Source organism: Colletes latitarsis, chromosome 1 (genome assembly GCF_051014445.1).
Source record: "Colletes latitarsis isolate SP2378_abdomen chromosome 1, iyColLati1, whole genome shotgun sequence".
Classification (NCBI taxonomy): domain Eukaryota; kingdom Metazoa; phylum Arthropoda; class Insecta; order Hymenoptera; family Colletidae; genus Colletes; species Colletes latitarsis.
In genome coordinates, this window is record NC_135134.1 from 52,087,014 (window position 1) to 52,104,994 (window position 17,981).

At 37.4% G+C, this 17,981-nt stretch overlaps 1 protein-coding gene across 5 annotated transcripts; it reads left to right on the plus strand.

Annotated features, from left to right (window-relative positions):
• Positions 1–247: 247 nt before the first annotated feature.
• On the plus strand, positions 248–16,614 carry Nat1 (N-acetyltransferase 1). Of its 5 annotated transcripts, none has more exons than XM_076768637.1 (8): positions 248–389; positions 7,137–7,248; positions 7,377–7,593; positions 8,060–9,002; positions 9,285–9,422; positions 9,621–10,510; positions 10,770–11,072; positions 11,257–16,614. In XM_076768637.1, the coding sequence occupies exons 4-8, from the start codon at positions 8,099–8,101 to the stop codon at positions 11,362–11,364; spliced, it is 2,343 nt and encodes a 780-aa protein (XP_076624752.1). In that variant the 5' UTR covers positions 248–389; positions 7,137–7,248; positions 7,377–7,593; positions 8,060–8,098; the 3' UTR covers positions 11,365–16,614. The 5 variants fall into 5 exon arrangements, with proteins under 5 accessions (XP_076624752.1, XP_076624725.1, XP_076624743.1 ...); XM_076768647.1 differs by lacking the exon at positions 248–389 and adding an exon at positions 6,910–7,074; XM_076768610.1 differs by having other exon boundaries at positions 7,137–7,593.
• The last annotated feature ends 1,367 nt before the right edge of the window (positions 16,615–17,981 follow it).

A 17,981-nucleotide genomic window follows, 5' to 3' on the forward strand; every position in this document is an offset into this window, starting at 1 on the left:
ATCTCTCAAATTGGTTTAATATTTTCCTCGCAGCATCTATCATCGGTGTAAGTTCCCGAAACGATCAACGAACTGACACAAAATTATTTTCTGCAAACTCATGTAAATGTGTCTGAAGTCCCGTCTTGTATGTCGTTACCGCTAGAATCAAAAATAAGCTTAACAATAAATCCATTTTAACGACATTTCATGGATTTACTGTGATAAAACCAAGGGATAATAATAATGGATTTTTTTCATCAATTAGCTGAAGTCATCAACGAGCCAGCTACCCTCGTAGCCAGAGGTTAGTTGCATGGCGGACGCTGGCTTGACGACACGTACCGCACGGAAGTTCCCGAGTACGACCGACAGATTGCGAAAGCCTTCAGAAACAACAACCGTCGGCCGTAAGTAAACGCTATTGTGATTTCTCATCGCTTTATTTGCTAAAATAATACATTCTCGATTGTGTGGCTGTCGCAAAGGGGTAGCGTAACGTTCGATTACCACGCGGCGTTTATTATTTTCGGTAAATGGCCGTCCGCGAGGCCGTAAAATTGTGACAGAATTTTCTCGAGGGTTGCTTCAAAGCAGTCAATGCTGCTCGACATAGGCCCGTGCGTTATGTCGGTTCCGAACGCATCTTCCGTTCGTCGGTTGCTCGTCGCTATTTCACGGTTTCTCTCGAATTTAAATCACTATTGTCTCGCCCGTTCGAGTTATTCTCGTTTCGACATTAAATAGAAATAAAAGGAAGAGATATGCGCGAGTGGTAATGGAGCGTTGTTTGCCAGCACCTACGCAACTCCCACTTTTGACATTTTAATCGGTGTGGCTTTCGAAGTAGGTGGATTCTTTATGGCTTCTTGCATGCTTATCATTCACTTCGAGCGTATCGATACCTTTAACGAGAAACGCTTTGTCTACTGGCCCCGCTGCGCGAGAACGACTTTCGACGTTTACGGGTAACCCTCGTGTCGCGTCGCGCCTAGAGTGCTTTCCTTTCGAACGATTCTGAAATTAGTACGTTCCCTTTTTTTCTCGCGTCGAATTTGCATCCCTTTTTCTCTGAACACGGGCATAAAAGTCTGAAGCTCGTTCAATCCAGACGTCGCTGCGCGTGTTGCTTCACGTCAAACGTTGCTTTACCATTTTCGACGAATGTTCGTAGACCTTTTTTTTTTCCTTTACACGCTCTCGAATATCAAAAATTTCTCCTTCGCTTTTCTCCCCCTTTCTATATTTGTACCGCTCGAAACAGTCTCGTTCGGTTCGACGAATTTCCCGTCGTTCGCAGGCATTTATTTTGCCACGGACGTTCGACAGACTTCGTCTTGTAAACACACGTATGCACACGGCACGCATACACGCTCGTTTTTCCGTCGATCGATGTGCACGCACGCACACGCATAGGCGTCAGCGTGAAAGACCAAGCCAGGCGTGTACTGTCATGTTTCTGACGTCTCGATAGAATTTTCGTACGCTTAACGCGATTATTAGAAATCGATCTCGATTTCCTAGAACCTAGTAATGCGATAGACTCTCGGCCCCTTTGACACTGCACTTCGTACATTTATAAATCGAAACTCGACGCATTATCGTCGAGCCAAAATTGAATCTAGGGAATTCCTCCGCTTTGCATTATCGTCTCGACGATGGGTGAGCGAGCTTCGAATTTCTTAGTTAAAAAAACAAAAAGAAAATAACGTAGCACCGTGTGTTTCCCGTAGGTATCTTTCTTTCATTTATTTCACGCGGCAAATATAAATTAGAAAATAGACAAATTGAAGAACAGTGTGTTTTCCATGAACGAGTTTAATTTCGCGTGCAAAAGTGTGTTCCCACGATTATGAGAGAAAGAAAGGAAGAAGTTTGTCAGCCTAGTTCGGTGATAACGTTACCAACGATCCCTGAAGTTCTAACGATTACAACCTCGAAACGTTTAATACTTTGGTTTACACACTCGTGCAGCTATCGTCGGTGAGCGCATTTGCTTCGTACGCCTTTAAATGCTTGGCCTTATGACTGTCCTACGTCGAACGTGTGACGGCCGTATGCGGCCTCTTTGTTACAGGACAGACTTGAACGCTTATCGGGCTATGAATAGACGTACTGATTTCCTTTCAGCTGTCCACTTTGTTGGGGGCTGGTTTGCACCTTGCTACGTAACTGTGACACGTTAAAATAGTCTAGTTCGCTAGGAATCATAGGTGAATTCCACGTATACGTGCATATGTCTGCCTCGCGTGGATGCATCGAACAAATGTAAAGACGATCCGTGTGCATTGATACAAAGAACGTTAGTTGCATGACAATGAGCTTCTTGTTCGAGCGGCGTCTTGAACGTCGAAAGATATTCAGAACGTAGAAAATTGGTCGAATAATTAATCCAAGTAATTCGTACCTAGACAAGCAAATAGTTCATTGCGTTTATTTAACCTTTTCGAGCAGTTATAAAAAGAATGGAAATAGTGTAAAAGCGTGAGAGCTATAAAACAGACACATTAAATTAATTTTCTATAACAAACATTGTGTGTTATAGATTCAGTTGTTACTTCCTTCACGCTGTTGTTCGAATTATGCTTTTAAAATATCATGTGCCTATTATTCGACTGTACAATGAAAACGTTGATCCGAGGTGATGGCCTTTTTGCTTTCTTATTCCTGTAATCTCCACTAATCTTGAACGTTATCGGCCTTCAAAAGTTGGCAGTCTTGTTCCAACTCGTAGAGAGCACCGTCACCGCGCATCAGTGACGTGTCACGAGGAAACTGTAATGGAGTGTTCGAAGCTGTTCGGGGAAGGATAGGCTTGCTTTACGTCATTTCAATGCTATCTCTTTGTTTACCATCAACTCGAGTTTCTATTCAACGTTCCATCATATAAAAGTTTCCGACAGTCCGAATTACCTATACAAATTGGCCGATTTATCATATATTTTTCAATGTTCGATGTTTCTTTGAGGTTAGAGGAAGTACATATCTCATTAAGGCAAAGGTTTCGTGATCATTGTTTCGTACGGGGGTTCTCAACTCGTTCTCTAACGACCCCTGGCTGATCGATTAATTGCTAGCTAGGGTTGTTTCGGTGTCAGCTGGAAAAATATAATAAAAATTAAGTTCTCAGGTTATCTTCAATCGTTACTTGCATTCACTAAGTTATGAAGTGCACACCTATTTCGAATTTATTTTAATAGATTATTACTTGTGCAATAACCTCAAAACATCGTTCTCATATTCTATATTTCAATTAAATCAGTGATTTGTAATACATATTTCGCTTCTACGGTCGCATGTTGTACATACACGCTTAGTCATTAGAAAGTAGTTCAAATATAATTATTTATAAAATAGTATTCTCGTAATGGTTCCGTGCCAGTTTAAAACACTATATTTGTAGATACTGTAATCATGAAATACCGAGATCCATACACACCGTGTCTTTATTTAAAAATCGCAAAATTGCTATAACTGTTTCCATGGAATCTGGCACTTCCGGTGTCGTGATCTCAGAATTCCAGGGTTCTTTAAATCGCGAAACACGTTATCTTCGTAGAACGTGCACTGCGTCACGAATTTTTATCCACGAGCCGCCAAAGAGATTATTAACAATACGGAAGCTAATTCGATCGTCGCGAGAACGAGACGGCATTACAAAATCAACGATATCGGTGAATTCGCTGCCCGCCATCGCGCACCGAGGTCATTACAAAAATATTTACACGAAAACAGTTTCGTTCGTTGAATCCGATCGAGACGTTCGATAGATATTTAAATTTAAATTTCGAGCAGATAAATTTAGATTGCACAAAGTGATTTCGATCGTTATTTCGGTAATTCGACTAGTACAACGGTTACCTTCGGCGGAGCCTTCGTTCGCGCCTCTTTTATCGAAGGTAATATAAATTTAAAAGGAAACGAGATCGAATACCGGTTTAATGCACCAAAGAACATTTTCAATGTCGAAGCGTGTTTCAGGCGACGACCTTCGGTCGTGCAACCTTAAAGTAACGCCACTCGAGACACACGAATGCGTCGTGCAGCCGTTCGGCCGTATATTTAGCTTCCGCTTTGGCCACTGGGGGCAGCCTCGTATCTTTTCGTGATATCTCGATATTGAAAAATCTCACGATAGAAAGAGACCGTTCGAAATCTGATTTTCGCATGCGCGATATTATGGAAACAGCTTTCGCACTGTTCCCTTTCTTGATGTTCAACAACTTGCATATTTGCGCGGGTACCTCACACTGCCATTGCCAAGAATTCTAATCTGCTTGTAGCTCTTTTGTTCTCTGATCGAGCCGGGAAACTTCTTATAAATACGGTTTACTCTCGTTACGAGAGCACTCATTATTTATGCAGGCAAACGCTGTCCATATATTAATTGCATTATAGCAATGACAAAAAATCAAGGCCAATCAAAACGTGGAAATTGAATGAGATTATTTCCTTCGACAAGTATTCCCAGCTACTGATCGTAACAAATGAAGATCTATAAAAATGATATTGAAATTTTGATCCTTTGGAGAAAAACATTTTCCTCTTTTCCTACTTGTAGTGATCGAAAATTGACCAAAGTTTTCCCAAGCTGCGATCCTAAGTGCACAGGACGCTCGGCAGAGGCGGTCAAAGACGACCTTAGTCGAACCACGGACGAAGTTATCCGACCTCGCCCGATCAGCTTGGCGATAGAAGCCGAGATCGGTCGAGGCGATACGACGTAAGGTTCATTGACCGTCTGACCATGAGCCGCGCCCCACATACTCTCCTCTCCACGTTCATCGTCCACTGCTTTTGGTTGTTTTGCTCGTAACCGATACCTCAAGATCAAAGCCGTTTCCCTGGAGAAGGTCCTCGTCCTGCCCGTTAAAGACCTTCACTTGTGCGCGCAATAAGGCCGCACACGTTAACCGGTGCCTGCTGGCGCTGAGATCATAATCATTGTAAAATTGAAAGACAATTGGTCGTTTCTGTTTTCACTTATGCGGTACACGAAAGCAATATCAGTTTTGTATAAACGAACGTTTCGTTTCAAACGTGTTTCTCGTCGCATTTGTTTTCCGTTTAAAGTGACTGTTACATTCGAGGGAACACTACATATGGAAAAAACTAATAACGTTATAAATATTTAAAGTCTGCTTACGATTTCCCTCGCGGCAAATATCATTTCTTTGTAGATTGAGAAATTGAATGTTGATCGTTTGTTCTGCATGGTGCTGTTTGAAAAATATTTATAAACTCTTTAGGATATCATTCAGAAACAATTGTGTATATTAATTTTTTACTTTTATGTAAGATAGATTGTACGTGTTTGAGAATTTTATTTGTTCTTTTAAGTTTAAATCTGTATTTTGTGGTTTGCATGAGTATTTTGTACATTTGATGTTATATTTGTGAATTAATGTGAAATAAAGAATCAGTTATTCCAGATAATTTATGTCATCCTAAAAATATTAAAAAAAAAATACATGGTATACAGGGTGTCTGGGAAAAATTTTAATGGGGGATTCTAGAGGCCAAAATAAGACGAAAATGAGGAATACCAATTTGTTGATGGAGGCATCGTTAAAAAGTTATTAACAATTAAATTCAAAACTTTCAAATCGTTCTGGAAAAATTATTTTCGGCTGCGGGGGTCAATTACAATCGTTTTTGGTGAATAGACATACCTCCGAAATCCTACCCACTTTCTAGAAAAAAATTCGAGAAGGTAGACAAATTTTTCAACAAAATTGAAAAGTTTCAAATCGTTCTAAAAAAATTATTTTTAGTTGAAGGGGTCAATTACAATCGTTTTTGGTGAATAGACATACCCCCGAAATCCTATGCATTTTCGAGAAAAAAATTCGAGAAGGTGTGAAATTTTTCGACAAAATAAAAATATTTCAAATCGTTCTGAAAAAAATATTGTTAACTGTGGGGGTCAATTTCAATCATTTTTGGTGAATAGACATACCCCCGAAATCCTACCCATTTTCTAGAAAAAAATTCGAGAAGGTGTGAAATTTTTCGACGGAATTAAAATATTTCAAATCGTTCTGAAAAAAATATTGTTAGCTGTGGGGGTCAATTACAATCATTTTTGGTGAATAGACATACCCCCGAAATCCTACCCAATTTCTAGAAAAAAATTCGAGAAGGTGTGAAATTTTTCGACGGAATTAAAATATTTCAAATCGTTCTGAAAAAAATATTGTTAGCTGTGGGGGTCAATTACAATCATTTTTGGTGAATAGACATACCCCCGAAATCCTACCCAATTTCTAGAAAAAAATTCGAGAAGGTGTGAAATTTTTCGACGGAATTAAAATGTTTCAAATCGTTCTGAAAAAAATATTGTTAGCTGTGGGGGTCAATTACAATCATTTTTGGTGAATAGACATACCCCCGAAATCCTACCCAATTTCTAGAAAAAAATTCAAGAAGGTGTGAAATTTTTCGACGGAATTAAAATATTTCAAATCGTTCTGAAAAAAATATTGTTAGCTGTGGGGGTCAATTACAATCATTTTTGGTGAATAGACATACCCCCGACATCTTGCGCATTTTCGAGAAAAAAATTCAATACTGGCGGAACTTTAAACGTTAATAACTTTTTAACGAAGCCTCCATCAACAAATTGGTATTCTTGATTTTCGTCTTATTTTAGCGTCTAGAATCCCCCATTAAAATTTTTCCCAAGGATGGTGGAACACCCTGTATATATTATGTAAATCTTTACAGATTTCTTATTTGTAAAATGCTACAGCATGCGAAAGATGGTTAATGTAAAATAGTAAAGATTAGTAGTATAGTAGCAGGGGGAAGCCTTTGCATATTCTTCAGCAAACATAATCTAAGTGTATTATTCTCATAATAAGTATAGATTAAAATTATTTAAGAAGAACATCGATGTCGAATCTAGTATGCAAACAGAGAGAAAGACATTTATACGGGGAAACAACGTGATGATGTCTTGTGGAAAAGTAGTACCATTTAAAGGAATTTAATTGCATGGTTGTATACGATTGTTCGTTAATACATTATATTTCTGTATCATTAGGTACAAAGGCTGCATATTAATATTCAAATCATGGAAGGAGTAGCATGCGTGTAAGCAATTAATCACTGACAATATTACTTATATTTTTATTGTAATCTTTTCTTTGTTTCAGCTTCCTAAAGAAAGATCTGTGTGTTGTGATTTATCACTCAGAGGGCCGAAACACGCGCAACAACGGACAACCCCATAGGACCGGGGGGTGCTTCTCGTGTCTCGGGAGGAAGGTCAGGGTCTAGAACGTTACCTTGACTGTAACTGTCATACACGAGCTGCTTCTTTTTACACCCAAACAATCCTCCGTGTTGCACTTTTACTGGTAACACTGAAATTAAAAGAATTCGATGCCTTCCAGGGACGATATTCGCTCCCTATCCACTGAGCAACGCTGGATCCCTCCTTCAACTGTTAGACGCGATGCACTCACCCCAGAAAGCAGAAATGATCTCATCTTTAGAAAGGTGCGGGGTATTCTTAACAAGCTTACGCCAGAAAAGTTCACAAAGCTGAGCAACGACCTGCTCAACGTTGAGCTCAATTCTGATGTGATTCTCAGAGGTGTCATTTTCTTGGTGAGTATACGAATCAAATATCAAACAAATTCGAAGAGTTCTTACCCGTACAATGTTTAATATAAAATTCCTACGTAGATTAAACATTTCTGAAAGCTCTTAACACTTTGACGGCCGCTGTCACGTATGTGATTTTACTGTTTCAGCTTCGATACTATCATCCAGACAACTTATTATGTTTGTTTGGGGACTTACGTTGTATGCTCATCTCTACGCTTATAATTCGTTGTAACAATATTTCTAGTATTCTCGTGTGGCTTACTTTGGTTTATAATATCAATGTAACGGTAGACAAGTCTTTGCGTGGATCATGCGGCTATCGAAGTATTAACGATTAGATATAAAAATAATCGATGTGTCTATTCTCATGCATTCTTTCAAATTTAAAAACTTCCTGTTCGTACAGCGTTCAATGTTAGATTCTTACGTGTAACAGTGTTTAATGTGAAGCCCCTGCACGTTCTAGATCTTTGAAAAAGCTCTTGATGAACCCAAGTACAGTTCTATGTATGCACAGCTGTGCAAACGGCTGTCCGACGAAGCTGCAAACTTTGAACCTCGAAAAGCTCTTATTGAAAGTCAAAATGGCCAAAGCACATTCACAATTCTCCTTCTTAACAAGTGCAAAGACGAATTTGAAAATCGATCAAAGGCAAGCGAGGCATTCGAAAATCAAGATGATCTCGGCCCTGAGGAAGAAGAACGCCGACAGGTGGCTAAGCGCAAAATGCTTGGCAACATCAAATTTATTGGGGAACTGGGGAAGCTGGGAATCGTATCGGAACCGATTTTACATCGCTGCATACAGCAATTATTGGAGAAGAAAAGGCGAGGGGGATCCAGGGGGGACACTGCCGAGGATATCGAGTGCCTCTGTCAGATCATGCGTACCTGCGGCCGTATCCTTGACTCGGATAAAGGTCGCGGACTCATGGATCAATATTTCAGACGTATGAACTCATTGGCAGAGAGCAGCGATCTTCCTCTACGCATCAAGTTTATGCTGCGTGACGTTATTGAGCTACGCCGTGATGGCTGGGTACCACGCAAGGCTACTAGCACTGAAGGTCCAATGCCCATCAATCAAATCCGCGGTGATTACGATGAGTCTTTGAGGGGAAATGGCTTCTATAGACGAGAGGATCGCCTCGGAGCTGAGTTTTTAAGAAAGATGGGACGTGGCGGATTAGACATGGACATGGTGGGAAGTATTCCATTGACTTCCCCTTCGTTTGGCATGCCATCTCCATTCAGCCCAAATGGATTCTCAGGAACTTCCGGGGTTGGTTATGGCCGCCACAACCAACGTAACCAGCCGGGTTACTATCAGAACCAAAATCGTCACCAAAACAACTATCAAGGGAAACATAATCAACAACAACATAACTCGCTGCAGAACTTCAACAACAGTAAGTATACCGTAGCCTTTTCTATCGATAAATAATAAGTACAATGAACAAGGAACATAATTCACCCAATAACCACAAATTTTGTATATACATATTTACTATTAAGAATAGTAAAGAATATGAAAAAATAAACTCGGTTTTGTATTATTTATACTTGGTAGCCCTTTTGCTTGCAAGACAATCCATTGATATTTGGTTCCACTATATTTACATCTATACTATACATTTCCGTCATTGATTTTAATTGGAAATCGTATATTACTATTATCTGATTAATTGCAGATAGCAATAAAGAACAATTACGCTTCAATAAGAACAAGATGTTGATCGAACATCCAGAAGAAGTGTCACTGAGACCATCAGCTAATTCTATGATGTTTAAACAAACCAAAATCAATCGCAATCTACTTCTTAACAGTGGTACGTACATCGCCAATGAATATCGTTGATTTTGAAAATGTTAGTAGTTAGTAAAAAAAATGATTTGGTTGAATAAATAAAATAAGAAAGTATGGATCAACCAGATTTTGAATACGTAATGCTTAATATTAAACCAAGTATCATAGATTTAATATAAAGCAATGACGTCGAAACTCTCTCTTATTATTAAAATAACAGATCTGTTCTCAGGGCGAGCATCAGAATTACCACTCTTACCTACTAGTACACTGAAACCCAGCTCGCCATTATTGCACAAGGAATTGCCACCAGCGATCGTGATTAAACAAGGTCCCGTGGACAAACGAGAGAAAGCTAGAGACAGAAAGGATAAAGGAACTTCGAGGGAGGAGATATTGAAAAAGGTTTATGCCCTGATGGACGACCTTGCCACGCATACAAACACACAGGACGCAGTAACAGCTTTTCAAGAACTTAAGATACCCGAACGATTTTTACGCCATGCAGTTTATACATTGTATTCGAATACATTAGAGCGCGGGGATTCGGAGCGTGAACTTGCAGCCAAGCTTGTAGCCGAGCTGGTGAAAGCAGAAGCAATCACTGTACAGCACATGCATGAGGGGTGGAAAGAACTAGTATCCAATATACCAGAAAAAGAGAGTACTGTGCCTTGTGTAGCATCCCACGTTGCCTTCTTGACAGCAAGGGCTATCGTGGATAATCTAATTCAGTTAACCGATCTCGTTGCTGTGACAGAAAATGGCCAACACCATCCATTGTTTTTACTTGCTCTACAGCAGTTACATAAAAGCCAAGGCAAAGCAAGGCTCACGCAAATCTTCAACGAAAGTAAAGTGAATCTAATTAGTCAGCTTCCTGAAGCTGACAAGACGAAAGAGAGGTTAGCGGAAATTTTAGAGGACAGAGAATTGACCTTCCTTTACCCGCTTCTTAAGATCCAGGGAGACATATGGCGTCAATTAGAATATGACCCAAACCCCAATACTCTTTACAAGTGGATCAAAGAAAAGTTAGAACCTTCGCATCATTCTGATTCAGAGTTCATTAACGCTTTGATGAACGTTCTTCTCAAGTACATTACACAGGTTAGTATGCAATAGACTTTTATCAAATTTTAACTGTTTTCTGCGCTCTGCTTGTAATTAATACACAGCAAGAAGCAAAAATACTTGTGCCATAGTGGGGCATTAACAAATTGCCAACAGATTATAAAATCATACGTTTACTGCATTTACATACGTCTAAATTCAGTTAATTTTCTCTTTTCCTTGTTTCTATTACTTGACTTTATTAAGTTAGCTTTTGTACTTTTAATAACCAGCATTTTTGTATCTGTAATAACAGGAAACAATACTGGCACCTGGCGTTGATCCATCTAACGTAGGCAAAGCAGTGGTAGATAAGGAAAAGGCATTACTGGATAAATATGCACGCTTGATGCGCTTACTCTTTGCCGATATAGAGTCTCAAGTGACAGCTCTTCATGCGCTTCAAGCATTTTGGTTCTCGCACAATTTTCCAAAGGGGATGCTGCTGCGATGGTTCGACAAACTTTATCGATTAGAAGTGATCGAAGAGGATGCCTATTTCAAGTGGAAAGAGTGCGTTACTGACTCTTATCCGGGCAAGGGCAAGGCATTATTCGAGGTAAACAAAATTTATACATTTAATATTACAAGTACTTGTAACACTCGTCTAGATATACAGAATTATTATATTCCTCGCTAATTTATTTTGCAATCTATTTCTTATTATCGCGATAATTATTTTCCCATAATCAAACAATGCAATAGAAACCGAATGATTAATTCGTAACAATTGAACGGTGTAGGTCAATGGTTGGTTAACGTGGTTAGATACCGCGTCTACGGAAGAAGAAAGCGACGATCATAATGACGATGACGAAAGCAACAAAAACTACAGAATGCAAAAGCTCTGAGATGGGTACATTCTTCAGGCTACTACCTATAATTTGGAATAGGGTTTTACTATCTATATTACTGAACCAGGCGGTTTCAGTTTACTAATTGAGTTATCTCCATCCAATGCCACAAACATCTTGTTAGTCTGTGTCAAGCCCCTCGTGCAAACAGAGAGGACTTTATATCACGTCCAAAAAAAAAAGAAAAAGAAAAATGGATAGTTCGCAACCCCTCGAGTGGTTTGCAGCAGACATTATAAAGCAAGAAGTTTTAGAATGTTTTTAGATAATTAAATATTGATATGATTTTTAATCATATTGGGCCAGCAGATATATCAACATATACGCCGCTGTATGAACATCGGTGCAGAAACAAGCAAGAAAAAAAAATTAGTCTGGTGATTTGTGTTGTCAAAGTTTTTGTCTAGTATTGTGCATGTGTCACGTTTTGTAAGTCTTTTTGTCCGCGGCACCAGTGAGTCGCTTGTTATCTCTGTGTACCAGCTTTTACATTTATTATGAAGAATTATTATCTATTATTATTAATTATTATTATTATTACTATTATATAATTGATCACAACAATCGAATTGCATCTTACCTTCCTAATGAAAAGCAACAAAAAAAAGAAAAAAAAAACGTAAAAAAAAAAGAATCGATCAGGTAACAGGACTGACTCGATAGCATAAGATGTGAAGTGTGATTATTGAATTCTCTTCGAAGCTAAAAATGAATTTGTAGATCTTGAAATGAACGCAGAGGCAAAGCTCTTACACCAATCAACCAAATACCATTTTGCCCATGTACCTACTTGCTGCTCCATTAATTCTAATTATTATACTAATCAGTTGCCGTTGATTAACAACCAGCAGCCAGCATCACAGTTCACTTAACGTAACCATAACGAAAAGAATTTAGTGAAACGACTAAAATCGTAATTAAAATAAACATACCTTGGTGTAATTTATTACAAATGGCCCCCTGGTTGTTCTGTCGATGATCAACCACCTTTACCTTCATCTCCTGCCTGTAGCCTCCTAATAGAATTTTACGCATTGACATGATCTTCATTAGTGCGTGAACCTTCAGACCGACACGATGCCATAAGTTCGCCTAAAAAAAGTTAGTGCAATATCGCAGCTTTCGTGATCGGTGGAGAAGCAGACATATTATTTTATTTTTTTTTTTTTTTTCTCATTTAGAGACAATTCATTCAGTTTGTCGTGTACATTTTCACTTCCATAGGTTTCAATTGAGTATCTTGTTAAGCTTTGTACGTATCACGTTTATATACACTGAACTAAATGTAAGAATTTGGATACATTTTTTCATTGTTTGTGGATAATCTGCTTCGGTACGATGTATATATTATTTCTATTATTATGATTATAATTATTATCGTCGCATCATTTTCTAATACCCGTTGCCGGACTGAAGTGTTGAATTAGACTGCATCGTTTCATCTAATAGGTGGTTTGCAATCAGAGCGTCGTCAGTCTAATTATTTATGTCCAATGATCGTTATTAGATCTGTTTCTTTCTCGAATATATGTTCATCTTAGGTACGCATAATTCATAAATTTAACAATTGTAAATTTCGATGAAAACAAGAAGTGAAAAGAATTTTCCTTTTTTTTTTTCAGTTTATCGAGTAATAAGAAATTATTGTTCCTGTTTCAGATGGGTTCGCAAAGTTGAATTATGCGTATTGAATGTGTATTCATATCTCTGTTTTATCTCGCTCTCGAAGGTAATGACCTGATATCCCCGCTGCGAAAAATTTAATATTAATTTGAAAATAATATTCTTTGTACGTGAAATACATTTATAGTGACATTAGTTTAATATTTAATGGGTATTTGTGGTATATTACGTGTTTTGGTCGTTGCCTTTTTATTATATATATATAAAAAAAAAAAGAAAAAAAATGAAAAAACGAAAAACAAATACGTAAACGATCATTTAGCCACGGTATTTAGCGAACGAATACGTCGATCGATATTCCAATTTTTTCATCCGCAATGTCATATGCGATATTGTACTTCAACTTTGTTAATTTATTTTCTCACGTATTAATTATAAATTTAATCGAAACAAAAAAAAAAAAAAAGGAAAACGAATACGAATCATGTATAATATCGTCAGTATTATTTCTCACGTAACGGACTACATTATAATCGTTTTTAATTGATCATAGACATTAAAACCGATCAAAATATCTTTTATCTTTATCAATAAAAATTTGTTCCTAGGATTATCATCTTTACAATTTTGTCTCATTATTTTTCTCTCACCAGTCGCCGTTCACCGTTTTAGGAAGCGACAAACGGGATTTTACGCAAATTTGTATTTCTCGCCGAATGTATCTAACACGCTTGTAGCAAAAATTATAAATTCTTTTGTTCATCTTGTGTAACGTTAGTCGTATTATAGTGTTTTTAACAATTCGCTATCCCTGAAAAGCATCACCGCACTACTCGATCATCTAACATCATTTTTTAAAGTACAGTCATTACCCTTTATGACGCAAATTCGTTAAATGTATTACGATGTTTATATATTTCTGGTAGCGTAAGAATTTCAGTTTATCGATGCTGAACTAACGTACATTACAAGTTCATATCATACTCGGGGTAATTTATTAAAAACTACCATTTGAAATAGCTTATCACTGATTTGAGAGAGAAAAAAGTATCTGTAGAGTTTCTATGACGGAAGTTTACTTGCTGACGACTTTACAATGTTTAAAGCCATGCTACGTATTTCTTTAACGTGGTTTCGCAACCGATAGAAGCACAATTCGATGATGTATCCTACTGTCACCTTGAAGTGTGACGTCACCATTGAGAACAGGAAAAATTCAATGACTTAAACAGTACTATCTACTGTACATACAACTAATGTGACGAACGATCTATACAATAGATACCGGATTTTTAGAATTTTTTTTTCTACGTCCTCTTGTCACCTCAAGGTCACATTGTGACACGTCGTATTTGCTGTTTTATCAATTACAAAACTATGCTTAAAAATACACGCCGCAACTCGGTATTTTAAACATTAAGCCAGTCGAAGACTTTCGAAAGTACAAGATGGCACGAAAAATAGTTTCTCCAACAGAACCAACGTCTTGTATATTTTTGTTCCAAAATCGTGCAGATATAAACTTATTTCTGACGGTAGTTTCTCTTGAATCACCCCGCGTGTGTAACCATCGATATTCAGTAATTTGTCGATTTCATTTCATCGGGAATATTCGATCGTTTACGACGTAAACCGAAATACATGTATTTAAACGTCGATTCAAAATTAACATTCCGATTTTTATGCATACCGGTCAAACACAAGGGGAAAAAATCCGCAACAGATATAACAGCGACGCTTTGTTAAATCTGGCGCCGACGACTGACTTTATGTAATTCGAGTAAATGTACGCGTGGAGAAAACATGGTCAGAAAACACACAGTGCATGTAGTAGTTAGAGAGCTTCGTTTAATCTGGCTTATTGGAAGATTTACGATCGAGGAATTTCCATTCGTCGATGACGGATCGATCTGTTCGTGGAATGTACCACTTTTATTGTAAACATGGCAGAAACAATGTAACGAGAACGCGTATCGTTTAAATTCGAGATAAAGCAATAATTTAGCGACGATTCGACAGTAGTTTCGAATTCTGTTTGCGATTTGAGACGTCTTTTCATGCAGGGTGTTCGGCCAACCCTGGGAAAAATTTTAATGGGGCATTCTAGAGGCCAAAATGAAACGAAAATCAAGAATACCAATTTGTCGATGGAGGTTTTGTTAAAAAGTTATTAACGTTTAAAGTTCCGCTCGTATTGAATTTTTTTCTCGAAAATGCGCAGGATTTCGGGGGTATGTCTATTCACCAAAAATTATTGTAATTGACCCCCGCAGGCGAAAATAATTTTTCCAGCACGATTTGAAATATTTTAATTTCGTCGAAAAATTTCACACCTTCTCGAATTTTTTTCTCGAAAATGCGCAAGATTTCGGGGGTATGCCTGTTGACCAAAATTGATTGCAATTGACCCCCGCAACAGAAAATAATTTTTTTAGAACGATTTGAAATTTTTTTTTTTCGTCGAAAAATTTTACACCTCGAATTTTTTTCTCGAAAGTGGATAGGATTTCGGGGGTATGTCTGTTGACCAAAAATGATTGTAATTGACCCCCGCAACAGAAAATAATTTTTCCAGAACGATTTGAAATTTTTTAATTTAACTGTTAATAACTATTTAACGAAGCCTCAGTCAAGAAATTGTTATTCTTGATTTTCGTCTTATTTTGGCCTCTAGAATCCCCCATTAAAATTTTTCCCAGTGGTGGCCGAACACCCTGTATATTCACCATGTAAGACACGACCAAATTCAAACTTTGTACGCATACTTACCGATAACTCTCTTGCAAAGCAACAATAAGACACGTCATCGTTGTGAATTATTTATGATAATCTGTTAACAGAAAATGATTATGGAAGCTGTTTTTACGATACTTACCTGTCGATTCGCGACGAACATCAAAGAAAGGAACGAACGCAAAATTAATTTTCCCGCGTCGAATTGTCAATAGTCTAAGATACAAAATGCTATATATATATCGCTAAAGTATCAGTAATCGAATACTTTGCACCAAATTCGTTTGTACTTCACGGTTCAAGGTACACGTTTCGTAGTCTCGATAAAATTAAAAACAAAAATAACATGCAACGATTCTCGGGACAATCGATGGTCGATGATAGGCCTTAAAAAAAAAAACTAAAAAGTTAATTGCGTTATGAAAAATTGAGATCGCAGAGACGAATGTGTTTATCAGACTATTTACACGTATTTGGCTCTAATAAACAGTGTTTATTTGGTATACGTGTAGAGCCTTTTTTAAAAACACAACTGCGTACATATGAACAAATTATAATTAACTATTATAATTCTAAATACGCGACGTATTTCAGCGATTTCTCTCTCTCTCTCTCTCTCTCTCTCTCTCGCGCTCACAATCTCTCTCTTTCTTCCTCTACGAATATCTTATCTTGCTATAACACTTACATTGATAGATGTAACACATTATCAACTGCCATTAGTATTTATCTAAGTAAGCGAAATACATACTGCTGTCGTATCGTAAAAACTTGCCTCGAGTACGTGAAACGTTATTTTAGATCTTACCTTTGTTTCTTTTATTTTTTGTTACCGATCCCTTACGATAAACTTTCACCGTAAACGTGAAATAAAAAAAAAAAAAAAAACAAGCTGATTTCGAAAAGTACGAAACGAATTATTTACCCGGATTTCGTTTCTTGTGCGAATCCCCGTCGTATCGTTCGTCGAGGACACCGATAATCCAGCTTACGTTTCGTAAAAGAAAATAATTCGTTGCTAAATGTATTACAGCGAATGTAGGCTAATTTATGTACGTACCAGCGCTTTCCAAACCGTGCTCCGTACGATCCAAATACGTCGTCGTACGATATACAATCGAGATAAAGTGTTCGTTTTCGACTGACACGTAAAAAATACGTTTATCTTGCGTGCCACTCGGTTATATACCTTTTCTTTCTACGACTGAACTCTTTTTCAATTTGGAAAACGCTGCTATATATTATATATGAACAACAAGATTATTATTATATATATATGAGTTTTTATAACCTTTGACTTGTATCTATAAAAAAAAGGAAAAAAAAAAATGAAAGCTGACCAGCAGTCTAACGTATTAAATTAATTTTATAATCGAACCTTGCTATTTATAACTAAACGTGATCATCTCGGAAATACAAATATACAGGATGTTCGGCCACCCCTGGGAAACATTTTAATGGGAGATTTTAGAGGCCAAAATAAGACGAAAATCAAGAATACCAATTTGTCGATGGAGGTTTTGTTAAAAAGTTATTAACGTTTAAAGTTCCGCTCGTATTGAATTTTTTTCTCGAAAATGCGCAGGATTTCGGGGGTATGTGTATTCACCAAAAATGATTGTAATTGACCCCCACAGCTAACAATATTTTTTTCAGAACGATTTGAAATATTTTAATTTCGTCGAAAAATTTCACACCTTCTCGAATTTTTTTCTAGAAATTGGGTAGGATTTCGGGGGTATGTGTATTCACCAAAAATGATTGTAATTGACCCCCACAGCTAACAATATTTTTTTTAGAACGATTTGAAACTTTTCAATTTTGTTGAAAAATTTGTCTACCTTCTCGAATTTTTTTCTAGAAAATGGGTAGGATTTCGGGGGTATGTCTATTCACCAAAAATGATTGAAATTGACTCCCACAGCTAACAATATTTTTTTCAGAACGATTTGAAATATTTTTATTTTGTCGAAAAATTTCACACCTTCTCGAATTTTTTTCTCGAAAATGGATAGGATTTCGAAGGTATGTGTATTCACCAAAAATGATTGTAATTGACCCCCGCAACCGAAAATAATTTTTTTAGAACGATTTGAAATTGTTGAATTTCTTGTTAATAACTTTTTAACGAAGCCTCCATCAACAAATTGGCATTCTTGATTTTCGTCTTATTTTGGCCTCTAGAATCCCCTGTTAAAATTCTTCCCAGGAGTGGCCGAACACCCTGTATAATATAAAATAAACTAATCACAGACCAT

What these genes read in the sequence shown, in the direction of transcription:
- Nat1 (XM_076768610.1), top strand. Translation starts at nt 7,366, where the DNA reads ATGCCTTCCAGGGACGATATTCGCTCCCTATCCACTGAGCAACGCTGG. An exon ending in TTCTCAAGTACATTACACAG is followed by an intron (nt 10,511 to 10,769) that starts GTTAGTATGCAA and finishes CTGTAATAACAG; the next exon opens with GAAACAATACTGGCACCTGG. An exon ending in AGGGCAAGGCATTATTCGAG is followed by an intron (nt 11,073 to 11,256) that starts GTAAACAAAATT and finishes TGAACGGTGTAG; the next exon opens with GTCAATGGTTGGTTAACGTG.